The 27,589-nt window shown below is 41.0% G+C and overlaps 1 protein-coding gene across 1 annotated transcript in view; it reads right to left on the bottom strand.

The window, feature by feature from the left end:
* Window positions 1-27,589, bottom strand: part of gfra3 (GDNF family receptor alpha 3) — a 76,863-nt gene that overhangs the window by 16,103 nt on the left and 33,171 nt on the right. Inside the window, exons 2-5 of the mRNA XM_085365503.1 lie at window positions 21,954-22,250; window positions 12,735-12,806; window positions 7,387-7,741; window positions 1,520-1,629 (exon numbers count right to left, since the gene is read on the bottom strand). Of these exons, the coding sequence (XP_085221629.1) occupies window positions 1,520-1,629; window positions 7,387-7,741; window positions 12,735-12,806; window positions 21,954-22,250 (834 nt within the window). The remainder of the gene's footprint in view (window positions 1-1,519; window positions 1,630-7,386; window positions 7,742-12,734; window positions 12,807-21,953; window positions 22,251-27,589) is intronic.

Here is a 27,589-nt window from a genome sequence, read left to right as displayed (position 1 = left end):
TGTTGTTCTTCCTTCAGTCCAAAGATGAAAGAGTTGGGGTATTTAACAACATGCACATTTGTGACGTTGTGCTACTAATCAGCATAATAACCAAACCCCTAAAAGTGATGATGAGACCCAGAAACCGAACTTTCAAGCAACGGTGAGTACACTAGCGTAGATAACACCAGGTTGTGTGATAATTTGTGCTGTAAGAACATCTCTGCCCCCATCAAGCTCGCCCAAATCACCAGAACACAAACATCATAACAAAGCCCAGGAGAACCAGATTGGTTGCAACCAATAGCAACGACGAGGAAGCTGACAACACCATTGTACTACGTGAGAAACATGCATGACAGCCTGCGCCAGTGTCCAATTTAAATATGTAAAATGCTTCAACTTTAATGGTCCCAGATTTTCATCTCTGCTTTTTGCAGATGATGTGGTTATGTTGTCTTTATCTGGGGGTGACCTCCAGCTCACACTGGAGCAGTTTGCAGCCAAGTTTGAAGCAGCGGGAATGTGAATCAGGACCTCCAAATCTGAAGCCATGGTCCTCAGCTAGAAAAGGATGAAGATCCCACTTTGGATTGGGGACAGGTTGGCGCCCCAGTTGGAGGAGCTTAGGTATCTCGGGGTCACATGTGACGGAATATGGTGGCAACAGATTGACAGACGGGTTGAGAAGTGATGGGGACACTGTACTACTCTGTTGTGGTGAAGAGAGAGCTTACTGTAAAAGCGAAGATCTCGATTTACCGATCAATCTACGCCATCAACCTCACCTATGGTCACAAGCTTATGGTAGTGACTGAAAGAATGAGATTGCAGCAGATGAGGTTTCTAAGGGTGGCTGGTTAGAGTGAGGAGTTGAGACATTTGAGAGGGGCTCAGGGTAGAGCTGCTATTCCTCCGTATCGAAAGGAGCCAGTTGATGTGGTTTGGGCATCTGACAAAGATGCCTACAAGGTGCCTCCTGGATGTGGTGTTCTGGGCATGTCCCACTGGAAGGAGGCCCATGGGAAGACCTAGAACATGCTGGAGAGATTACATGTCTCAGCTGGGATGGGACGGCCTTGATGCTTCCCCCGGATAAGCTGAAGAAGGTGGCTGTGGAGAGGGAGGTCTAAGCTTCTGTGCAGCTGCTGCCCTGTGATCCGGCATGGATAAGCAAGTAAATAAATGTCTGTAAATTTTAATGTTTCAAACACTATTGATGAGATAGATTACAACATCAAGAGAGGGACTGTAGAATGCACATGTTTTTAAAGTGTCGGATGGGACAGGTTAAAACACTCACACTCAGACTCGTTACCTTTTCTTTTTCCTCTTTTTCATTGTTTTGTCCATACTGTGTGTTTCATGATTCTTGTTTGTTACACTTCAAAAGTAACTAAGGGCTCTATGTTTTCTAAATTTCTCTGAAACTGTAATAAAAATGACAAACGTGCCAAATCCGACACTTGCAGCCTTCTATTTTTTGGTAAGGCAGTAGGCTTTTTCGTCTTTTTTCCCTCCTTCCCCGTGTGTTTAGTACCTATGAGTCCGGCATAGGCTCGGAGACAGAGGCCTGCTGAATCTTTCAGGCAGCCGCTGGCTGTCAGATGAGACGGCTGGCAGTTATTGAGGAAATCAGCCAGTCTGGACCTGGCAACAACACAAACAAACAGTCAATATCAACATTAAAAGCAGGCAAGACTAACTTACACAACACCTTCTTATGTATAATAAACTTAGCACAAAAAATAAGAAAATTTTTCTTTGGCTGATTATTTCTTTGCTGTAGCAATACTTCTTAGCAAAAAATCATCTGTCTTTAGGAAGCCTGTTCATTTCCCATTAAATGGCCTCACATTTGTAAAGAAAATGCATTTATGGTTTGAGCAGTTGAGTATATGGGTTGCACCCATGAAAAGTTTGCCAAATATTATCTGCCAAATACTAAACAGCTTATTCTGTTATTGACTCTTGTTTTGATCCTCTGTTACTGTAGACACCAGCTGATGATCAGGTGTTTGATTGGCACCTCAGTAATAGCACCTCTGAACGTGGACCCTGCTACAGCAGTCAGTTGGTGTCTCCTTCAAACATGCCATGTTTGATAGACGTGGACAGGGCCCATGCGTAGGGCAATTTCAAGCAGGTGTTCCACAACACCAAGCTTCAATTTTATTTGGAGTGAGCCCTAATACCATCTCCAAATAGAAGTTTCACGTCCATATATATGGGGGATGTCAGAGACACGCTGCAAAGTGGGCCACTCCCAAGAAGACAAAGCCAAGATTGTCAACTCTCACCACCTAGGACCTTCTACAGATTTACAGTCAAGGTTTGCAGGACAACATGACTGATTTCTCTCTAATTGCACACAGCCAATCTGTGATTTCAAAAGGGTGCCAGGAGGCCTGCTGATTGACCTTCACAAGGCAGGGATAGTTCAGTAGGTGGAGTGGTGGCCCCATGATCGGAAGGTCGGGGGTTCGACTCCACTGAACGGTTACCCTGAGGTACCCCTGAGCAAGGTACCGTCCCTACACACTGCTCCCCGGGCGCTGCATTGGTGGCTGCCCACTGCTTCACTGGGTGAATGGGTTAAATGCAGAGGAGCAATTTCCCTATGGGGACTAACACACACACAATTTGTGCTGGTGATGGCAACGTGCGCACTGGAAAGTGAACATGTGGAGAAATTTTATGTGGCATGATGAGTCCAGATTCTGCCAATGGCAGAGACGATGCAGAGAATGCTATATTGACTGCTGGAACAATATGGTAACCACTATTGGTGCAGGCAGTGTAATAGTGCATCTCCCTCACTAAAGAAAAACAAGGGTTTCAATCATTGGATGCATAGCAGTGAAAATGTATGCTATGCCTTCTGATGATAGTCCCTAAGGGAAGCATGTATAATCTAAACAGAATTGGTCCTAGCACTGAACCCTGTGGAACCTCAGTGTGTGAAGAGGACTCTCCATTTACATGCACAAATTGGAGTCTATTAGATAGATATGATACAAACCACTGCAGCGCAGTACCTGTAATACCTACAGCATGTTCTAATCGCTCTAATAGGATATTATGGTCGACAGTATCGAACGCTGCACTGAGGTCTAGCAGGACAAGCACAGAGATGAGTCCACTGTCAGAGGCCATAAGAAGATCATTTGTAACCTTCACTAAAGCTGTTTCTGTGCTGTGATGAGCTCTGAAACCTGACTGAAACTCTTCAAATAAGCCATTCCTCTGCAGATGATCTGTTAGCTGTTTGACAACTACTCTTTCAAGGATTTTTGATATGAAAGGAAGGTTGGAGATTGGCCTATAATTAGCTATAAGCTGTTATGCCTGTTGTACATAGCTGATTAAAAGAGAGGCTGATCATGTTTAAGACTGAAGCATTAATCAATAGTAGGACTTCTTTGCGCAGCTGCTAGTTTTAGTCTCTATAAGGAGGTTGAAACCACCCACAATAATTGTTTTATCTGAAATGAGCATTAAATCAGATAAAAAGTTTGAATTCAGACAAAAACTCTGAATAAGGCTCAGGTGGTGACAACAAATGAAATTGCAGGTCTCCTAAACAGACCAGATTTCCCCCAGAAAGTTTACCAATTAGCTATAATGCCCACATCCTTTTTTGAACACCACTCAGACATCCAGCAATATAAGGAGAACATGCAGCTAAATGTGTCAGTCGTTATCGGACAGCATAAGGTACGCATAAGAAAACTACAGTGTCTGAAATTGTTTTGCTAAAGTTACACACGATCCAAGATTAATTTCAGTCAACTTTGATTGACATGACCAGGTGTCATTACTGCTGACATGAATTATAATTTTCTGGAATTTAATTTTACCCTCAGCCAGCAGTTTTAAATTTCCCTTAATGTCCCCTGCTCTGGCCCCTGGAAGACAATTCACTATGGGTGTTGGTCTCTCTAGCTTCACATGTCTTCAAACAGAACCATGTGTAACCAAGTTGGGGACCAGGAGGAGTTGAGCATTAGAAGTGCCAGGCTGTTGTCATTGTCTATGGTTTTTTCACATGCTACTGAGGCCCCTGTTTGTTCCATCCATCAGCCATCCATTTCCTGATGCTTATCTGAGTTCAGGCAGCAGTCTCAGCACAGAAGCCATGACATCCCTCATCCAGCCACCCTTTTCAGGTAATACGGACATTCTCAAGACAGCTGAGAGATAATATCTCTCCAGGAAGTCTTGGGTCTGTCCTGGGCCCCCCTCCTGGTGCAACATGCCCAGAACACCTCACCTAGAAGGTGTACAGAAGACATTTTAGTTAGATTCCTGAATCACCTCAACTGCGTAGACGAGCAGCAGCTACTCAGTCCCTCTTGAATGACTGAGCTCCTCACCCTTTGGCTGGGCTGTGGCTGGGCTCTCTTTCTACACTTGTATTCACAACCTCATTCTTTCAGTCACTAATCAGAGCTCATGACCATAGGTGAGGGTAGGAGCCTAGATTATCTGGTGAATGAATAGCTATGCTTTAACACTCAGCTTTCACTTCACCACAACAGATTAGTACAGCACCTGCATCAGTGCAGACACCTCCCCGATCCATCTGCCTTATGTTCCACTCTAACTCATGAACAAGACCCCGAGATACTCGAACCCCTCCACTTAGGCCAGTAAGTTGTCCCTGATCCAGAGTATGTATGCCAACTTTTTCCAGATCAGACTTGGGGGTGCTAATTCTAAATTCTCAGGCCACCAAAGTGGAGAAACTCCACTACTTGGCTGCCCTTTACATGCTGTTCTATCCATAAAAACTTTGAACAAAATCAGTGACAAAGGGCAGCTCAGGGGGAGTCCAGCAACCACCGGAAATGAGTCCTACTTACACCCCATACTCCCAAAGCACCCCCCACAAGGGACCTGGGCAAATGCCTTTTCTAAGTCCACAAAATGCATATAGACCACTTGGGCAAACATAAACCCTTCTAATATCCTTAAGAGGATAAAGAGTTGGTCCTGTGTTCCACGACCAGGATGAAAACAGCATTGTTCCCTCTGAATCCAAGGCTCAACTAACAGATGGACTTGCCTTTTCATTACTCTTGCATAAACCTTCTCAAGAAGGCCAAAGAATCCCACTGTAGTTGGAGCACACCCTCCAGCCCCCCTTCTTAAAGATAGGAGCCACCACCTGAGCCTGCATATTCAGAGGAACCATTTGAGACCTCCACATGACAATGCAAAGATGTGTCAGCTAGGACAGCCCTACATCAACACTCTTCAAGAACTTTCATCCACTCCAGGGGGCCTGCCACTATGCAGTTGTTTAACTACGTGAGTGACTTCACCCCAGTGATTAGCGAGTTGTCCCCCTCCTCCTCTGCATCAGTGCCGCACTCCGTTGGCCTGCCAGTACCTGTCAGCTACCACTGGAGTCCCACAGTCTAACACAGTCACAGTCTTTAAGCCCAATAAAATTCCTTCAACCTGATGGCTCCCTTCACCTCTGATATCGACCATCTGGTTCTGGGATTGCTGTCACAGACACTAACAACCAACAATCTTTCAGTTGCAGCTGTTTGCAGCAGCCTTAGCAGTGGAGGTGCAGAACATGGTCCACTCAGACTTAATGTTGCCGGCCTCCCTTGAAATGCAATTGAAGCCAGAGATGAAAACAGAAGATCTTGATGACTGTGGCAGACATTCCCAGTGCACTGGTACACCAGGTCTGTCCAACATTTCCTCCCACCACCTGATCCAACTCACTATCAGGTAGTGATCAGTTGACAGCTCAGCACCTCTCTTCACCCAAGTATCCAAAACATGCGGCGGCAGATCTGATGATACGATTACAAAATCAGCAGCTGTTCTGCTCTACTAGAACCCTAACTTCAGTGACTGGATGAAGATGACAGACAAGACCTGTTCCCAGACCCAAAGCAACCCACTTGTCTTTATACATACAAGTATACCCACTGCTGCCTGCCACCTCTCGCTAAGGGTAACTCCAGAGTGGAACAGAGTCCAACCCCTCTCTAGAAAACTGGTTCCAGATCAGGTAAGCCAGACTATATCTAATTGGTTTCTCCGAACCTCGCTCAGCCTCCTTCCCCACCAGCGAGATGGCATTCCGTGTAACACAAGTCAGTTTTGGAAGCTGGGGATTGAAGCACCAACATCACCACCTATGACTGCCACCCCATTCTGGACAAAGTTTGCAGAACCCTTGAATTGTTATGCTGCATAGAGATTGTATGAATCACTGCTCACCCAGGATCTGCCACGGAGACCCTACCAGGGGCCCTGACAACATAACTCCTGGGATCAATGGGACACACCAACCACTCTATTGCAATAAGGAGTCAATTTATAGAAGGAGGACACAGGGATCATAATTTGTTAAACTGCTAGTATGTCTTGCTCCTTCAGATTTAAATTATCCAAACCATTAAACAAAATGAAACAAGAGTCAATTGCTGAATAAAGTGTTTGGCACTGGAAGCAAAATATTTCATTGGCTGAAATATAGCCCCAAACAAAGCCTCCATCAAGTTTTACAGATAACTGTAAGCGCTCACTGTTAAACCTCTCCTGACCTACTTCATATACTTCATACTGATATACTGATAAAATTGGCAACAGGTCTTCAATCCCAAGTTTTTGTTTTTTGGTTTAACTCTTTACGTTGAAATCGTATGTAATTTGGTATTTCTTTTGGGTTTCTTTCCTTAAGAATGGCTTATTAACTGCAACTCTTCCACTGAGAGCATTACTGACGAGGTTGGATCCGAGAGTAGACAGATCAACTTAAGACCCAGATGCATCTCTCAGGTCCTATGTCAGATCTTTGCAGGATTCCCCCCCCCCCCCCCCCTTTTTTTTTTTCCTAAGGACATTTCATATACTGCCTATCTACTCTAGATAGGTTGTTTTACATCTGCTGCTGTTTTTGTCCTCTACTTGTCAAGGTTCCTCAGATTTTATTAAGGTCAATCTGCACACTGTGCTAAGATACACTGAGTTTTGGGCTAATAGCGCTTTGGGAATCATTTAGTTGGTGAAGAAATGTATTGAAGTGCTCAAAGACACTAACTAAAATGTTTCTTTGGTAATCATTTGTTATGTATAGACATCACTGGCTCGTTCCTTTTCTTTGGTGACTGTTTTTGTTTGAAAAATACAGAGGTTAGCATTAAGTGGCAAAAACTGAAAAATACTTTCCTCTGAAAATGGTCAGGTTCAAGTACTGGACAGAAATATGCAAATACATCAATGGATGTCCAAAGAAAAGCTTCAGAAAGCCTGGGGAAATATTGCTCAAGATCACTTTAAAAATTACAAAATATTCTGGCTCACTGAAAGCAAAATATAAAGAAAGTAGGGATGGCTCACAGTACTGTTCATCTGCCTCTACACTTTATGTCTAACCTGCAAAGGTCGTCTCGGCGACAGAAGCTTTGCTGGTGGAGGCAGTTCAGTTGCAGACCTTCTTTGTCGTGGTAGGAGCAGGAGGGTACAATGGTTTTCCTTCTCCTCTCACCACACAAGGTATCAGTGCAGCGGCAGAACAGGACACCCAGGCTGTACTCTTCTGGCACCCGCTCCAGAAAGCGACGTAATGATCGGTGGCATTTGTGTTGGTTACATCTGTTGGTACCAGGCATCGGCTTTGTGCAGGCTAGCACGTATTCTGATCGTAGGTTACCACACTTTTCGTACAAGCCACAGTCTTGTGCTGCCTTCAAGCACTGGTTCTCACCACCCAGTTGCATGAAAGATGAGGCTGGGGGGGTGTCAGAAGAATAGACCAAGAGAAGATATTCATTCCTAGGATTAGCATACTCTTTGACTACATTCCTCAACACATCAGTTCATACCTGGGATTTTAAATCAGCATGTAATTGGATCTGGCTTCCAAGCACTTTTTGCAAAAACATGAAGGCTATATCATTTCTATTAGAGAACAAATATCAGAGTCCTGCACAGTTTTAACAAGCTTGATTCAGTACAGAAGCAAAACCATTACCTGAAACTATAATCCAAGCCCGGCCATTAGTGATCACACATTTAGGCCATTCTCAGACATTCTCAAAGTTTTGTGTGCTACTGAGCTGAATTTTATAGGCGGTTCCCCATTGAAACAGTCAGCACGTCTGCATTGGCCAGGCTTGTTAATAGCAGCAACTGGTGCATGCATGTTGCTTTTGCTTAATCATATGTGATGGTAAAACACTTAAAAGTAAAGTGGGGAAAGGAAAAAAATAGCAGTTTTAGATTGACATTACAAAATGAAATAATACAGTGGGTAAAATGCATATTGAACATGTTATCAATTTTCAAAGTGAAAGTGTTTTCATTGCTCAGGAATGAAATGAAATGAAATGAATGAATGAATGGAATTTTGCATGGTAAGTGTGCATCCAGGCCATGGCAGTTGAATACATTACTTATTGTTTTCTTTAAAACAATTGTAACTGGTGATTCCAGATTTTTCTGTACCTCTCCACAAGTGGTCCTTGGCTCGTGAACAATTCCTTTGATAATTCTTTTCACTCTTCTGTCTAAAACCTTGGCTACTGGTTGTGACCAGTTTATGGTGAAATTATGTTCTTTCCACGTCTGGGATATGGTCCAAGACTGCTCGCTGGAACCTTCAGGAGTTTAGAAGTCCTTCTGTAGGCCTTGAGAGAGCCATTGTTTTGTTCTCTGTTTGCTGACAGATTTCAGCTGTGTCATGACTTTCCATGCCTTTTTATACCTCCCTTTCTTCATGTGTTCAAGACTTTAATAATAATAATAATAATAATAATAATAATAATAATAATAATAATAGAAAGCACTGTGGCACACTGTTGCCTCACAGTAAGAAGGTCCTATATTCAGTGTTCGCCTTTCTGTGTGGAGTTTGCATGGTCTCCCTGTGATTGCGTGGGTTCTCTCCGGGTACTCCGGCTTCCACCCACAGTCCAAAAACTTGCAGTTAAGCCCCTTTTCCATTCGTAACTACTCAGATTGACTCGCCAGGGTTTTCCTTTATGTCATATTACCTGGTACCAGGTACATTTTTAGTACCTGCTCGGCCGGGGTTCCAAGCAATCCAACCAGGAACTAAAATGTGACATGGCCACGCTGCATGCCAACGATTTCCTGGTCACTCGATGAGTCATGAGAGCGTCTCGTTCACAATAATTAAAAACGCCATTTTTGAAACCTGGGAACGAGGGAAATGGCTACAGAAAAATCGCAGTGATTACCTGAGGAATTGGAGGAAAAGCCACAGAACAAGCAGCAGGCACATTCTTGCCTCATTCGTGCCACCTTTGTTGTACCGTTCGTGTTGCATATTAATTAAATCACGAGGCACCCAGGCTATGACAACAAGCATTCACTCTGGGTTGTAATGGAAAACCAGTTGATCCGAGTTCATCCGAGTCGTGGTGTTTCAATGTGTCTTCACCATGTCTTGAATTCTGAGATTTAGCAGATGGGGGAACCCATCTGCAGCAAGTTTGTCAGGAGCTAAGCTAGAAGCGACCAAGGGTACCACATTCTGCTCTTCACCAGTTAAACATACTACAATTTCAGTACAGCAAACTACCCAGTTTGTAATATAACTGTTGTCTAATATAAACCTTAAATTATTCTCATCTAATGTGCTTTTGAAGACATTTTAGAATAAGAAACATCCAGATAAATTCAGCAACATCTCATGTACATATCCAATATCCGATTTAAAACCTTGGATAGATTAGAACATTATATATAAGCTTCAAATGTTTAGCTTATCAAACTTGCTGAGCAGTCTTTAACTTAGAAAATAATCTTCAAAGAATGCACACATTAATTTGTTTAAAGGTTACTGTGAATATGCTCCACTTCTGTAAAACTATCTAGATGCTGAAATACCTTAAGCACAACTTCATATCTGAACATATCATATGTGATGAAAACACAATTGCAGGCAGGATCGTGTGGTGGCTTAACTGTCTCTGTGGTATCAGAGACAAAGAAAATGAGAATGGAGCTCATAAAAATTAAAATTGCTTGACAATATTTTGTATTAAACTGCCAGTCAGATTTAATTGCTCATTAAATGAAGGTGCCTGAATCCCAATCTAGATCATTCTGGGTTATTTTAACTCCTGCATATACACAAAATAAATGATAATACCCTATATATATACTCATACCATATAAATAATACTTATTACTTTCCTACATTAAAGTTTTTCTAATTTGATTCAAATGAATGAAGTGGTATCTAAAATTAATAAATAAAAATAAAATTACATTTACAGCTAGAGAACACTATAACATCTGTTATTGGCACGAATCTTGCCTGTGATCCAAAGTTCTTCAATTTTCTGGTAACATTTTTGGTTTGGATACAGGATATGGACTTTTGAATGGGTCGATATCAGCATGCAGCGTAATGCTGCTTGGGAACATTTACAACATTTCAGTCTAACCTGTTGTTTCTCTTTTGCGATGCTCGGTCGCTGCAGAAATTTCTAAGTAGTATGTTGTTTTTATGGAGGAAAACTGGCCCAAAGTTCATTTTTGTGATGAGGGAAATTTAATTTAGCTAGTTCAGATGAGAAATAAATATATTTGGGGGAAATCTGGGGAAAGATTTTGTGAAGTGAGAATGTGAACGACATCAATCATTCAGGAGTAGCGGTTTGGTCTCTTACTGATCTACATGGCAAGTTGAACAATAAAGTTTATCTTAAGCTCTGTCACAAACAAACAGCTTGTATCCACAGGCTGAACTGGAAGAACAACAGAGAGGCTGTACACAAAAGGGGATAAGCAGGTGCTTCAGTGTGTGCAGCTAAACGATGTGTAATGTGTTCTGTGTAAGTTGGTGTGGTTACAACTACTGTAGCAAAAGAATTTCCCAAATGTGGGGTAAGTATTACTCATTTGTCATGTATATAAGATTGTCCTATGCTGTAAATTATGGGATACAGTTTTTTTTTTAAAGGTGTAAAATTAATCACAGTAATTCTTCTCACCGAGTACTAGTACTCTTTAAAAAAATGACCCTCTGAATCTACAGCAGGTAAAATAAGTAGATAAATAACATAATATAGTTAATAATATATTTCTAACGATACTACTGACATGAAATTCTCATCAGATGTCGATAACAAAGTAAATAAAGACCTACACTAACACAAAGAAAACAGAAAAAACAGAAAAATTTCAAGACTGATTGATTTCAAGACCTTCGCAACCTTATCGTTCTAAAATATACTGATGGCATTGGTTATAAAATAATTTCTAAACTAATGAAGCTTCCAGTAAGCATTCTTGGGGCCATAATCCAGATGTGGAAAGAACATAATTTCACCAAAAACCAACCACAACCTGGCGCTCCTAGCAAGATTTCAGACAGAGAGAAAAGAATTATCAGAAGAGTTGTCCAAGATCCAAGGACCACTTGTAGAAAGCTACAGAAAGACTTGGAATCGGCAGGTCCAATAATCTCAAAGAAAACAGGTAAACCTCCAGGGTGTCACCACACAAGATTCACTTTCTGAAAAAAGCATATTGAACCTTTTTTTAAGTTTTAAATTTAACTCTTTGAATGCCATAAAATACACCATATCTGAGGCACTTGCTGGTCAAAAGGCACTTTATAACACCATATGAACAGTGATGTTTGGAAGTAGGTACATCAAAGTGTGGGGCTGTTTTCCACCACCTGACACTTCATATAAGTGAAGGAAAGATGAATGTAAAAATGTACCAAGACATTCTTGATAAAAAATCTGATGCCATCTACCATGAAGATGAAAAATGTGGTTTCAATTGGTTTCAGAGAAAGAAGATAAAGCTCCTAGAATGGCCCAGCCAAACATATGACCTGAATCCAATTCAAAATCTATGGAAAGAACTGAAGAACTGAGGTCATAGAAGGGACCCACCGAACTTTCAGGCTTTGGAGACTGTTAAGGTGGAAGAATGGGCCAAACTCAGACCTGAGCAATGTTTGCACCTAGTTTCCCCATATAAAAGGCGTCTTGAATTGATTACCAATAAAGGCTTTTGTACGGAGTATTAAACAACTCTCCGTAAGCATGTTCATTTCTCACTATAGCACTTCATTTAATTTATGGACCTCTATGGTTTGATTTCTTTGAATGTGTGGATTGGATGGGCTGTTACCAACATCAGATTTCATAGCACCTTTAGAAATATATTTACTTGGAACATGTTCAATACTTATTTTACCCGGAGTAGGCTGGGATTCCTCCCCTGAGTATGTTTCTTATCAGTGTTATAGCTACCTATTAGCTTGAGACATTTGACAGTTTATGCTCTTTTGGATATGTCCAAAAGTAATCACCAGTTTTTTTAGGATATGTTTTTCATAACAATAAATGCCTGTTGCATGTCTGTTCCATTCAGATAAGTAGATGCTGGGACATTTCTGGATAAAAGAAAATATGCAGCTGAACAAAGGAAACCGACCTAACACCACTAATGTGAGTGCACACTGAAAACCCTGATGGTGAAAATATTGTTGATGTAAATGGACTTAGAAAAGCAGAGATTAGAAAAAAACAGTAAAAGATCAGTGTCACTACATGATATTGATTGATATATACTTAACAACATCTCTGAGGCTTAGTGAGCCATTGATCTGCTTCACTGCTATAGACATCTATGTCATTAAAAACTCAATGTGCAAGTCCACAAACTCAATGTGGTTAATCGTGAAAAAAAGACTGCACAAGTGACCATGTGCTTATCAGTGTGTGTTTTACCTGCCACTAACGAAGCCATGTGTGTATCCACAAGCATGTCGTCATATGGAGATGTTTCCAGCTCCTCCTCCCCTGGAGACAAAGGAACACACAAACATTAGCAAACCTATCTGTCTGTTTATGATAAGGCAAATATATTTAACCTCCTAGGACCTGGCGTCCACATATGTGGACATCACATTTTTGTTTATTTAGACCCAAATACTCAATTTTGCTCTACAAGGGCCTGATGTCCACTTACGAGGACATTATACTACCACTGTTCTATCAAAATTTTAAACGAATATCCTCATTTGTGGCTCTCATTTTTCTTAGAAACAAAAATTGGGTAAAAATCTGGTAATTCTTTGTTTTTACATTCATCGGGCCCCAATCAGCCCAAATATCAGAGAGAAATTAAAAATGCTGCTGTGGAAGAGTTGGGGTCTTAGGAGGTTAAAAGAAAAACTTAGGTAATGCATGGAAATGATATCGGAATTCCCCACTTATATTCATACATCTGTTTTCATTATTAAAGGATTTAATTAATTACAGATTCCCGAGGAAAGAAATTGGCTCATGCTTACTGATTGGTTTTAGGTTAACTCTGAGGTTGTTCAGTTTAACTGAAGTGCCACAGTCCTACACCTTTACTTCTAATTCACTTAGAAAAAGTCCTAAGTCAAAAAGAGACCCACTGAACTGGGAACACCAATAACCATGATGTTTATCCAGGGCCAGGTCACAGAAGCAGAAAAACCTAGACTCGCCCTCTCCAGCCACCTTCTCCAGCTCACGCTCATCCATCCAATTCATTATTCTCATGCCAGCTGAGAGATCTGACCGGTTTGTCATGAGTCTACACATGGACTCCTAATGGCAAAGTCTGAAAAGCCAGGGTGTGGGCCACCAGGGCCTCCACCTTTGACTGCTGTCTAACGCACATCACAGCCAACCCCTGTGGCACCTACTGTGAGCCTGCAGGAGGGCAGGCCCATTTTTCCTTTTCAGGCTCGGCCAAAAGAACGAGCCATTGGGCGCTTTCCCACGTACTCCCTCACCAGGCCTGGTTCCAGGATGGAAGCCAGTTTACTCTGTATCAGGCAGCTGGTTGATATTAACAATTGTAGGCCTGATGATAATATGGGGATGAAATAAACATATTTGACACAAACAGAATGGTAACACAAGGCAATGAAAGGCAATATGACATAATGTGGTGTAATGTAATGTACATATAATATGCATTATAATGTTTCATGAGGATGTAGATGGTTCACTTAAGAAATACAAAATGACGGTTTCATATTAAGTAACACTGAAGGGCTTTTTTTAGACTGTTGGTCTCCCTGTTGCAATTGGCTGGGATGTGAGGGGGGAAATGAATAGGAAGGAAGGGAAGAAGAACACAACAGCTTCTGAAGATGTTGACACAATTCGCTTGGTTTAAGAGGGGTAACTTATAACAGAGAGATTAATAACAATTATCAATGTGTGTGAATGTTTGTTAAGTCCAGTGTTGGGGAGTAACGGAATACATGTACCGCCGTTACGTATTTAGAATACAAAATATGAGTAACTGTATTCCGTTACAGTTACCGTTTAAAAGGGTGGTATTCAGAATACAGTTACTTTGTTGAAATAAATGGATTACACTGCGGTACTTTCCTGTTTCATATTGTCGCGGGTCAGGACTGTTTGGGTTTTGTTTGACAGCTACGTTCTGTTGTTCCAGGCGGCAGCGTTACGGTTGCCATGGTTACAGGGCGACGCTCTCTCTCTCTCTCTGCGACTGTGTGTTTCCTGGGTGAGAGAGCGCCTTTTCGTTGTTGTTGTTGTTGTGCTAAGCTAACAGGCAGAATGCTACAAGCATAGCTCTAAAGAATGTAGCATCATGGGCAGTGTAGTCCGTGCTGCAGGGAGAATGGACTGCCATACATGTTATGGGTCTGTGAGCGCGAGGAGGGAGAAAAAGGGGAGTGGAAAGGCACGAGTTGTCATCGAGGAAAAACGGGAGCTGGAAGCATGTAAATATAATAATAACCACTGCAGCCAAGAAGAGAGCCTGACGAGCCCAGCTGTAAGTAAGCTATTAAGACTCGACTGTACACCGTGTTCGTGTTTTCCTCCGAAAACAATAAGTTCCGTTGGAGCAGTCTTTCAACGCCTCTCTCTCTCTTTCGCAAGAAAAGTTGACCCACACAAATCTCCTTAAAACAAATGCAATGCAAAATGTTGTTCGCTGGATTTACATCCGCAAAGAAGACTATTACAAAGCAATGGTTCTGTCCTGACATTTGTATGGAATCATTCTGGAGACGATGTCTTATCCGTGTTATTGGTTTTGAACATACCACAGCAAAATTAAATAAAGCTCGACCCACGACTGTTGACGCTTGGAAAATCTTCTCATCCAGAGTTATCTCCTGGAAGAGGCAATAATTGGTTTTAACTTTGTGTTTTTGTGTCTTTTCTTTGCTGTCCCTATGCCTTGTTTGCTAATGTTTGCTTTGCTACTGCAGTTTACAGTTGTGCTGTATATGTCTGTACCCCCCCCCCCCCCCCCAACCCCGTTTTAAATCAATAAAATGTTGATCACAAAAAAAAAAAAAGTTGACCCACACAACAAAGTAAAGCTAGTTTTCGGCTACGAGCCGACAGGGACCCCGCCGTATTAGTCAGAGGTCCCTTTACTACAGTTCGGAGTCGCGGACCTTCAGTAATAGTAATAAATCACACAGCAATAGTACATTCACGTTGTTGTAAAAAGCATGATAATATATTAAGTAATCCAAAGTATTCAGAATACGTTACTGTCATTGAGTAACGTAACGGAATACGTTACAGAATACATTTTGGGGCATGTATTCTGTATTGTGTAATGGAATACATTTTAAAAGTAACCTTCCCAACACTGGTTAAGTCCCACTTCAGAGAACCGTACTGCAGTGGAGAACTGTTTCCAGGTGAGACCTAAGCAGCTAGCACAGATTGCTTGTCTGCTCCATGGGCTCAACTATAAAGAACTTTTGGTGGACTGTTACAGAGTTGCAAGCATAGAAGTACACGCTATCATCACGAGGAGGCAAGACATGCGAGTCCTGCCTGATAAAAGCTAATACCCCAGCTGAAAATAACGGGTATCACAACCAGAGATGGGCAGTAACGCGTTACTGTAATCTGATAACTTTATTCAAGTATCGAGTAAAGTAAGGGATTACTATTGCAAAAAAGGTAATTAGATTACTGTTACTTTCCCGTAAGAACGCTACATTACTGTGTTACTAAAACTGTGATTTTTTTGCGAGAATGTCTCATGACAGTGACGTAAGCAAGTGCGACGTTCGTGACAACAGCTGTGTGCAGATCAACAATGGATAATATATCGAGTGCAGAGAGAGTATGAGCGTGCAGCGTTTAAAGCGTGGAAGTACTGACCTTACTTTGAGTTTGATTCCATAAAAAGTGACAAAAACATTAGTGTCCGCTGTGCGTGGGAAGAAAACTTCTTTTTACAGTGAAAAACCCCTAAACTTCCAAACAAGCACCGAGTAGCTACGACATAATGGGAAACTCACAGAGAAACTCGCGGATTCTTCCACTGACCGCGGCACACCTGCACCAGGGTAACCCTCCGCCTGCCCCACTCCTGCTTTACAGGTGAAAATAGAGCAACAGGACCGCTGAGTCTTTGACTTTATTTATTTTCTGCTGTGTTTTACTTGCATCTATTTGAAAGACTGAGTGTAAACACAAAAAATATTTTATTTTATGTGCTGGAATGTGCAGAAAATAGGTTTAAATGTTAAACTAATTTCTTCCAGTCAGAGAATATTGCATATAATTTAATATTTGCTTGATGCAAAAAGTTAAAAGATTAAACCTAATAAAACAAGTTTAAAAAAAGAGACTTTTCCATTTCCATTTTTCCAAGAATAGGTTAACTTGAGTTCATATGCATGTAAAGGTAGACGAGCGAATACTTTTGGCAATACAGTGTAGTAAGACAGACAAACATCTGACATTTGTATCATAAAACAAACAAAGAGGATAAAAAAATCTAGGATATGTTATTGAAGACAGAAACTTTATTATTTTATTCTAAGAACGTTTATCAAAATACTGTAATTGTTCAGACATTCTGGCAGAGGACATGTGGAGACCAATCCACATGGTTTAATTTTACCAAATTTTACCAAAATGATGTTTTTTATTTTGGTTGAAGAAAAAGAAGAACACAAACAAGAAGAGCCTAAAGAAACACTCTAGAGTCTATAGAGATCATCTGACAGTGAATTAGACTCAATCTCAGAACAAAAGCAGGGATGTCTGGAGAGGGAATTAGGGACAGGTGCCCAGGACAACAATGATTTGATTCAGAGAAGTGGTTAACCTCCAGAGAAAACCAACACCTATCGCACTGGTTAACATCCCTGGTTTGGACATCAAGGTCATGAACAGGTATGAATTCCTGGGTGTTCACCTTAACAGTGAACGGCACTGGTCACATGACACCCATGGGCAGTTCACTGTGTCGTAACAAGTCTTCAGTAATGTCTTGCACACCCCAAGAGACTTTGATGGTTGCCTGCTGGGCAAGTGGCAGCACAGAGGGGTAAAGGAAAAGGCTTGTGCGGCTCCTGACTGAGAGAAGAAGATTGGTGCAGAAGGGCAGCTCTGTCTGGCCAGCTCCCAAAACTCTAAATAGCAGATGTGTGGAGGAGGATGTTAGCCGAGCTAACGTGCATTATGGACAACACCTCTAACTCCTGGCACGAGACTGTTAGAGCCACAGTGCTATCGCGTCCTGACAGCATTCAGACTATATGATACATGATAGATGATAGTTCTGTTTATTATTCATTTTTGTGTATTGTGATTGACTATGTGCTTCACATGTATGATCGATTGGTTTTAAAACTTAAGAGCCTTCTAGGATGAAGGTGAAACGTCTCTGAGAAACATACCAGAAGGCAAAATTCTAGAAATGCTTGTCCCCAACAATTTTGGACATATGTCACTGAAAAACTGTCATGGAAATGCAGCTAAAGAAATTGAAATCTGAATTTCCTCATTGGTCACAGTTCACACTCAAAGACATGCCTCTAATGTTCCCGTTGCTGTATCAGCAGACCTGCTTCTAAGCCCTATCACCACAGTATGCTTCTCACCACATTTTGGACCTGGCTCTGGGGCTCACAGACACTTTGCTACCCAGCCAATCATCTGCATCCTGATGCAGACGGGACATCGCCAATCCTTTGCTATTTCGCCTTTTCAGGCGGAAGAGGGCTACTGTCTCTCTGCTTCTCACCCTGGTCAGAACCTGCCTCTTCACCTAAGTCTGAGGACATCAAGGTGCTAATGATGCTGAGTTTTCTGTTTATGAGTCTTCAGTAAGCTTGGTGGTTCGATCCCAGTATGCTCCAGTCTACATGCCAAGTGTCCTTGGGTAAAATACTAACCATGCTACTCTCCAATGCATCCATCAGAGTATGAATGCATGTGAATCTTAGATAGGAACCACTTAGAAACAGCGTACTTTGGACATACTTCAGTCATCCATGGGTGAATGTACAAGTAAAGTGCTTTGAGTGGTCAGAGTAGAAAAGCGCTAAATAAGAACCAGTCCATTTACTTTCCCGAGCAGCAGATATAAAAAGTGAATTTTCAGCCTGTTAATATAAAGACTGGTTCCATCTGTCTTCCTTCTCTCACCCCAACCAATCACAGCAGATGGCCCCGCCCCTCCCTGAGCCTGGTTCTGCCGGAGGTTTCTTCCTGTTAAAAGGGAGTTTTTCCTTCCCACTGTCGCCAAAGTGCTAGGGCTAGTGCTATGGTTGTTGGGCTTTTCTCTGTATGTAGGCTCTACCTTACAATATAAAGCACCTTGAGGCGACTGTTGTTGTGATTTGGCGCTGTATAAATAAAACTAAAATGGAATAATTCCTGTGGCCACAAACACAACAGGTGGTGAAAGATTATATAATATAATGCAATGTGATGTATATAATTTCAAATTAATTATAATATTTTATGAAGACATAGTTTGTTCATTGAGAAATTTGAATATTGTGGAAACTTGAAATGATTTGACATTAACATTGAAGGTAATTGAGGTAAAATTCTTAGTTGGGTTTTTTTGTTTGTGTGTTTGTTTTGAGTGGTCACATCTGCTGACCCTCTACCTACTTTGCTATGGAAGCTCAGAGACTTTGAATGGTTCCTCTACAGGAACTGTGCAAGCCCAAGGAGACTGTGTGCCCTGCTGAGCAGTCAGAGTCACCAGCAAATTTAGTGATGACACCTCAGATGTCCCTTTAGGGTTGACACATATACTAATTGGTGTTCTCATCTCACCCCACATACAACACATCACTCAACATGTGTGGTCTATGCATCCATTATTTTAACGACTATAGAAGCACAACCATGAAAGTCATTTCCCTTCATCATATTACTGCTCTTTAGGTCTTCTTGATGTTTCTTGTACTGAATTGCAAATCATATTGTACACTTAACCTTTTATTGAAATCAGCCAATAACACATCCCTCTGTCATATAAAATCTCATCAATATGGACAAAATAAATGACAAGATATGACCGACAGGATACCACATCCAAAGTGATCATGAGCCCATGTTATTAAAAGCTACTTCTGTCCACTTGTAAAAGCCATTAGCAGAGCTGTAATTGACTAGTGGACCAGGCGCTTGTTCCTGCAAATTATTTAAGCGCATTCCAAAGTACAAGTTCAATCAAAAATGTAATGGCATGTAAAGTGTTTATGTATGTAAATCCTTTTCCAGGCTATATATTTATGGTAATGACATGCTAGAGCAGCCTAGTAGCATAGGGAACTGAAGAGTGTGTAATTACACTAATGCTCCACTGACTAATAGGCCACAGGGGAGGTGGAGTCCGTAGGCTTGTGTTAGCTCACTTACTGATGCACAAATCCCACCAGCATAGAAGATAGACTCCTGTGAGTCTGTGTGTTCAGACTGAGGAGTCTTTAGCAGGGCTTCATTTGTACACAAGACTGGTTTGGGATTATGACAAGTTTGTTGGTTAAAAAAGAGATTCTGTCTTGAATAAAAGGGCTAAAATTAGCAATGACTGAATATAGAGTAGTCGCTAGAAAGTCTTTTTATAACATAAGAAAGTACATCGATGCATATGGTTGCCTGAGTAAAAAAAGAAAAAAAAAGTATCAACAGTGTGTCAAAATACTGCTGCTAATGATCTTCTATGTAACCTGTCAGAAACAAGGATGTAGGTGCTGTTATTTGGTTAGTGAGCATAAAATCTTGAGGCATGATGTTGATGAGTAGACTCACACACAGATATATTGAAAACACTGTAATATCTGACAATTATACCTACAATGTAGATTCAATCATTACATACAAAATGTGTAGCGAATGTGATATAATAGTAGCTTCTATATCACATTTACCTTCCACACTGGCATGCCTCCACTATACCTAATATATATGTCATACAAAAATAATAAAGCACAAGCTTTAAATGTACTTGAGACTTTTGAAGTATAAAGATAGCCTTCAAAACAGTACATACTATATTTTATGAATGTGAATGGAAACGTTGCAAACAGTAATGTGCATGCAGAGGCAATTCTCTGCTGTGGCAACAAAACAAACCTATATAAATACATGAAAGGCCAGAAAAAAAAATAAAAGCTTTTTCTTGGAAACAGCAGGAAAAGAAACAATAACAAGAAATTCCACAGACAGACCCCGACCGCCAGCGTAGAGACAGATGCCACTGTTCCAGTCCTTCCAGAAATGCAAAGAATATCCAGGTAGCTCATATAGTGGTCAAAGTAATCTCTTAGTAAATGAACTGATGCTTTTATAGCACTTTTCTACTCTCCCAGAGCACTTGTCACGCTTTATACGACATGCCACACTCACACAAGCGCTTTCTTCTATGCTTTAAGGGCTTACTAGCTAACATTCACACACATTCATTTCTGAAGCATTCCGATGGATGCATCAAAGAGCAACTTGGGGTTAATGCCCTCTCCAAGGATCCCTGGCTCCCCCATGCAGACTGGGGGAGTCAGGGATCAAACCACCAACCTTCCAATCAGTAGATGACCTGCTCTACCTCCTGAGCTACAGCCATCCCATTAACTCATCTGAGGGCACTGCTGGGACATTAGTCATGATTCAGGTTGTTCTTTCAACATTACTTAGTGTCACTGATCATCACAGCTGTTACTTTAACAAACTGATAACTGATTTAGACTATATTCACAGACCCATCCATCTATTCGTTTCCACTTGTCCTTATCAGGGTCATGGGGGGGCTGAAGCCTACCCCAGCGGATAATATAGAATCACCAAATAGCCTAACCCCATTAACTGCATGTCTTTGGATTGTAGGAGGAAGGCAGAGTACCAGGAGAGAACCCACATAAACACAGGGAGGACATGTAAAAAGGCCTGGAGTCAAACTCAGGACCATTGCTGTGAGCAACAGTGCTAAACACTACACCACCATGGTGCCCTATATTGAGACATTTTAATTATATATTCAGCCCACTGAATTGTGTTAAATAAGTTACTTTATTCCAGCGTGTCTTGGGTCTGCCCTAGGGCCTCCTCCCAGTGGGACATGCCCGGAAAACCTCACCCAAGAGGAGCCCAGGAGGTATCCTTGTGAGATACCCGAACCACCTCAGCCTGCTCCTTATATTTTTTATTAAATCTAATAAAATTAATTTATTGGATTTGAAAATATATACCTCAAATATGAACCATGAATCATGTCTGAATATATTAACCCTTTATGTTGACTGTTTATCTTATTTATAAAATACATTTAAACTGGTATAATACCAAGTAATTTTAAGTTCCAGGTCTCAGAAAAACCCAAAATATTTGAAAATCTAAAAGGTATTTTTTAAATTATTTAAAATACATTCAGGTCATTAAATTTTAAATTAAGTGGTAATGATTCATCTCATAAATCTTCTCCTCTAAACAGTTAGAACTATAAGTATCGCTGTTGGTATCTGCAGTACTGGTCCTGTATTTACTTGCTATTGATACCAAAATACGTAGTGTCACTCAACACTATCAGTTTCAGCTGGATTAGTCAGCATACTGTTAAACTGAAATGACCACACCCCTAATTTTAAACCTTATGCTATCCAAAGAGTTTAGTTGAGCTTTAGATATACACCTCCAACACGATCCAACCACACTGACCTGGCAGCAGACGAACCCTCCAGTATATGCGCAGGCACAGCTCCTCCTTACGGAAACCACGCTGACATTTGCAGGTCAGTAGAGAGGGGTGTTTGGCTAGCAGGGCATCCCGCCTCTCCACGCACTCAGATGCCAACTGTTCTGCCTGCGGGGACACCGCTGCATCTTCTGCACATAGCTCCAAGCCTCGATACAATGCCTCGCACGTGGGTTCAACGGAGCACACACGATGAGCTTCAACACAGTCGATGGTGGGGGCAGGGAAGTTAAAGATGGATGCTGAGGATGGCAACACACCTAGGAAAGCAAAAAAGTTAACATCAGATACACTGCATTACTATGCCGTGACAAGGTCTTAGAGAAAATACTTACAGCGTATACATATAGTGACTTGAATAGCCAGCAAACTATTGCAGCTAAGATAAGATAAGCTAAATGTTAGCTTTACTGTTTGCACTGTTATATGTTTACTCTTTTGTGGAGCACAATTTTTTCTGATAGAGAATAAAATGTTGAGTGGCGCACCACAGCTAATAAGCAACAGCACCTTCTTCTGGACTCAGTCACTGGCTTTCTGCACCCTCATAGGTTCATACTCTCAAGTTAGAACTGTATTTTCCGCACTATAAGGCGTATGCTTTCACTTTCATATTAGTGCATCAGTGCGCCTTATAATCCAGTGCGCCTTGTGTATGAATTCTGGTTGTGCTTACTGCAGTGTTGCCAACTCCTCAGTAAGGAAAATCGCTATTGGCTGTCCTAAAAGTCGCTAGAAGTCGCTAAATGACGTCATTTGCATAATTGGTCATGCTAATCTAATTGTAACCTATGTTGTTGGAGAGAGAAATAACATCGTGGAAGAGACATAAAGTGAGTAAAAAACGTCCTAAATGCATTTAGAATTTATTTAGAACTACAAATTAAATTTCTTTTAGCAATTATTGTTTTTTAATGTCACAATTCCAACCCTGCTCCTTATCTGGGCATGGACCGGTAAAAGTAACCCGAAATTGGCACTCTGGTGGAGTTACTTTGTGTGTGTGTGTTTATAAGTAGTTTTAAACCTCGTGATCCACAAAACAGCACAACAGTAAAAGAAGAACTGACTGCGTTACAGTCAGTGCGGGAGCAGCGGCTTCGCTCATGTGCGATTCATTTGCAGTTCGGACGCATAGGTGTGAACATCTTCTGCCCTGACAGCAGCTGGGGGTGGACTATCCTCCGCCCGTGAGCACTTTGGAACGGGCGAGGTACCCACGGCAGCACCCGCTGCTTGTTGAGAGTAAGAGCGATACCCGCTTTCACGTCAAAAGTCGTCATAAATAAGTCTCCAATAACACCAGAAAAAGTCGCCAGATTTGTCGCTAGTCGCTTTTTAGAAAAAAAGTCGCTAAGGGGGTCTGAAAACTCGCTAAATATAGCGACAAAGTCGCTAAGTTGGCAACACTGGCTTACTGACCTTGAACCAATTTTATGTGGTACACGGTGCTCAAAAATCTGTCAAAAATGTTTTAGTACGACTTTGGTAAGCTACAAAGCCGCATCGCTTCATGGATTGCTGGAGCATTACAGCTACTGTAGTCATGGGTCTTGCTGAGTAATCTGGGTCCTAAACTCCGTTCACCTCAGGTCTCAACATCAAACGAACACTGCAGCATCACTGAGAGTTAAAAACTGTCTAAATTCTTTCATCTTTAATAAAATGATCAGCGTTCCTGCTTTACCAGTTGTAACAATTAAGTTTAACATCCAGGCAACCATGAAGACAGAATTTATTAAATTTAACGGAGTTAGGAGTTAGCAAGAAGTTAGCTCGCTAGCTTCCACCTAAACATGATATAGCATGTTCTGACTGAGAGTTTTCCGAAAAATTCAAACGTACAGCTCTGCTATCACTTCCAACATAAATGACGACAGAAAACTAAACAGCATGACGTTTGTAGGGTTACTGAAGTTGGGCTAGCTGGTATAAAATGATGTCGACGTGATCACTAGCAATGCAGCTATGTTAGCATAACATCAACACAGTGAAGCTGGAGGATGAACGCCAGCTTTTTTCCACTCGATAAAAGTTAACGTGGGGGTTCCCGATGGTTAGGGACAAATGCAATTGTAACCCTAGTAACTGCATGTCTTTGAACTGTGGGAGGAAGCCAGAATACCAGAGATGCAGATAGCCACAGCAAGATGGCAGGGTCGAACTCAGAACCTTCTTACTGTTTGCACCATGCTGCCAGGTAGGAATATTTCAGTTTTGATTATTTCAATATTGAAAAGGCTGACCCTAGCCATTTTTATGCCACTCTCCTCCAAAGTTTTAGAACCCAGGAAACAAAGAAAATATGAATTACTATACAAAAATAAGTATAAAACCTATACACCGCAAAAACTGGAAGCAATTTGGTTATTTTAAGCTGATAGTTGGTCAGTTGTGGAAATTCCGGGTTCCAGTTGCCTAGTTAACCCTTTAACATATATGTTGTACATTAATTCTGCACTAGTATTGGTAGTGATAAAACTTTTACAAATTTAGGACCGGTTGCCAGTCTGGGCTAAGACTCACACTTGCCAGCAATTTAAAATGACCAATTAACCTGACCACATGCATTTCGTTGGACTGTTGGAGGAAGACAGATGTGGTGAGGCGTGGTCGGCAGTGCCGTGTGGACGCACCTGCATGGCATCCGCAATCACGCCTGCAGTGTTAAAAACACGGGGAAGCATTGTGGAAGAATTGTGAAACTGCTATCAAATAAGCAGTTCTATATTAATATGTAACTTGACCTGTTAAGATGTTTTTGATTGAAATAGCTTTTGATTTCAGTAAATATGATCTTCTGATGCTGCAAATTCAACAAATGACCATTTTCAATTCTCTACAACCTATAAAATGTTTTGAAACTCTGTTGTGCGTAATAATTTGGAACAGTGCGTTTTACGATTTTTATTTGTGAAAAACACTGTTATCATTGGGAGGTTTGTTCAGTAACATTTGAATTATACTCTAATGGTTGATGACTCAAAAATTATGCTGACTGTCATTTGAATCGACTATTTAGGAAAATCAGAGGAAAATATCACTTACATAATAATTTGGAACTTGGTGTATGTTCCCTCTGTCACCATGTCAGCTATGTCATAGTGTTTCTGATGTCTCTGAGTCTGTGTCTGTGCGTACATGTCGTATTTCCTGTTTCACTTTGACAGTCTTGTGCGCTTGGTCAGTGTATCTAGTTTTGCCTTCCCTCATCTGATTATGTTTGATTTGTCCCAGCTGTGTTTCCTGCTGTTCCCCATGCTCCCGTGATCCTACCTGTGTATTTTAGTCCTCAGTCTTCCCCTGCTTGTTGCATCGTGCTATGTTTTCTCCTCTCATGTTCCTGAAAATATTCTAGCTCCTGGTCCTGGTTGGTTTCCTTCCTCAAGTTTCTTAGTCTCCAGGTTCCAGTGCCCAGTTTAGTTTCTAGTTTTTGGTTTGTTTTTTATATTAATGTTGTTGCAACGTTTGAGGCTTTTATTTCTGAGTTGACTGCTTTTCTGGGTGCTCCACGTGGGTAAAGAAAATTCTGCATAATAATTTTGGCTTTGGAATGCAGTCTAAAAGTGAACTAGCACAAATTCTGTCTGCTGTGCTTTAACATCTAAGACAAACCACACCACAGTCAAACTGAAAGCGTGCTGAGAAGAATTCTCTGTGTGGTTGTTTGGTCTGCATTTGTGTAATAGGCATGATACCAGTTGTCATGGACTAAGCACACAGTGACAATTTCACTCATCTGACTTTTAATAACTAAAGAATAGATTTTTCTGTCATTGCAACATTCCACCCCCTCTTTTGTTTTCTTACCTACTTGAAGAAGTGTACAATAAATGTAGGTAGGAATGGATGCTCTCCAAAGTCAGTCTTTCCTTTATGTATTATTTTCAAATTGCTCTTAAATTCTGTTGAATCCAAAGTTTTTCCAGAAAGAAATTGTTGCTTTCTGAAGTAAGATTGCTTCAATTTGCAATAGCAAAAAAAAATAAAATAAACAAAAACAAAAACCTTGATGATCCACTGCTAAAATCCAATAACTGACACACGGGAAGTGCGACCCTCTGCCATCCTATAATGATGGCAGAAATGTCATATGGGGAGGTGGACGGGGGAATGCAGAGATAGAAAAAGGGAGAGATGGCAGTGCAGAGAGCAAAGGATGTAGAAGATTGTGAGCGAGCATACCAGTGTGAACCTTGATGGGTTGGACACGTGCACAGCATGAAGCACAATCAGCAGCACCACAGGCACACGCGCATGAACACAATATTGTATAACCACAGGGGAGGGTTTACAACACACACACTCATGCACACATACCTTTGAGTAAGAATATTGTGGTTGGGACAGCATAAACAGCCGTAATGAGAGACTTATCACATACACAGTACTTTTTTCAGTAATTAGTAATCTAACACATTACTATCTAATTCTAATTACTTTCTATCGTTACAATGCCGTTACCGTTACTAACAAGAAAATGCGATGCAGATGCGTTACTATTTTTCAACACACATACGATTGAAGCTGTCTTCAGCTTACTGGGAGCCAGAGGGCAAAACAATTGCACAAGTGCTGCTGATTGGCTGAGGAAGAAATAAGTAATCATGGCAAACCAATCACATGACCAATTTAAAGTGACATAGCAAAAATGACTACGGGAAGAAACTGCGTTGTCTAAAGAAAGCCCTCAAAAGCAAAAACAAAAGCCAATAAACCCTTTCCTATTGGTGGAAAAATGTACCGTGTTGACCAATCAAAAAAAAAACGACATGGCAACATGGCATTGGTTGTTCAGGAAGATTTTTTTTTTTATTCTTTTGTTGAGGGAAGTTTTAGGAAGGGTGGCAGCAAGAGACAGAGCGAGAGAGGGAGGGAGTTTTGAGATGTGAGAGATTTGTGACGTTTAGCGTGTTTGGAGTGTGTAGTTAATGTTTTGTCTTGTGTAGTTAGTGTGTAGTGTTGTGGATAGTTTTGTGTTGTGTGTCAGAACAATGAGGTAACTGCTGCAATCGCTGCCAAAAAGCCACCATAAGCAGACAGCAGTGTAAACGGATAAACATTTTTTAAAGTAACGCAATAGTTACTTTTCGTAGTAATTAGTAACTTGTATAATATTGTAACTCAGTTACTAACTCAATTACTTGAAGAAGTAGCTAGTAACTATAACTAATTACTTGCCCAACACTGACAACTTTTAAGACCTGCTGACTCAGTGGAGGTTAAACACTGTCTGACCGGGGGCGTTTACTGTATTTACAACTTAGAAAATCAGTTTGGCTCAGATTAAAGTTAAGTCTCATAACTGCTGTTAGACGTTTAAACTGAACCATTTGCTGTTCTTTATTATTTGGTGTTCATATGTGTTGGATTTTTTTTTAACGGAATTGAATTTTGAATCAAAACTAGCATTAACAATCTTTTTTATACAAGGAGGAAAGAGAAGTGTTGGGATTTATGTTTATCTATAAAACTAATGTCTCATAAATAGAATAACATATTTGTGTTTTATTTTTTACTGGAAGTAGACTGCTACCCTAATAGTAACAGACACCAGACCCCTCACAGGAACGGAGCCTCGATCATAAAGCTTCTCTTA

The sequence above is a fragment of the Diplotaxodon limnothrissa genome, linkage group LG2 (assembly GCF_057381915.1).
Source record: "Diplotaxodon limnothrissa isolate DT_005_m linkage group LG2, D_limnothrissa_male_GT1.1, whole genome shotgun sequence".
In the NCBI taxonomy this organism is placed as follows: domain Eukaryota; kingdom Metazoa; phylum Chordata; class Actinopteri; order Cichliformes; family Cichlidae; genus Diplotaxodon; species Diplotaxodon limnothrissa.
This window is presented reverse-complemented; position numbering and strand designations above follow the sequence as displayed.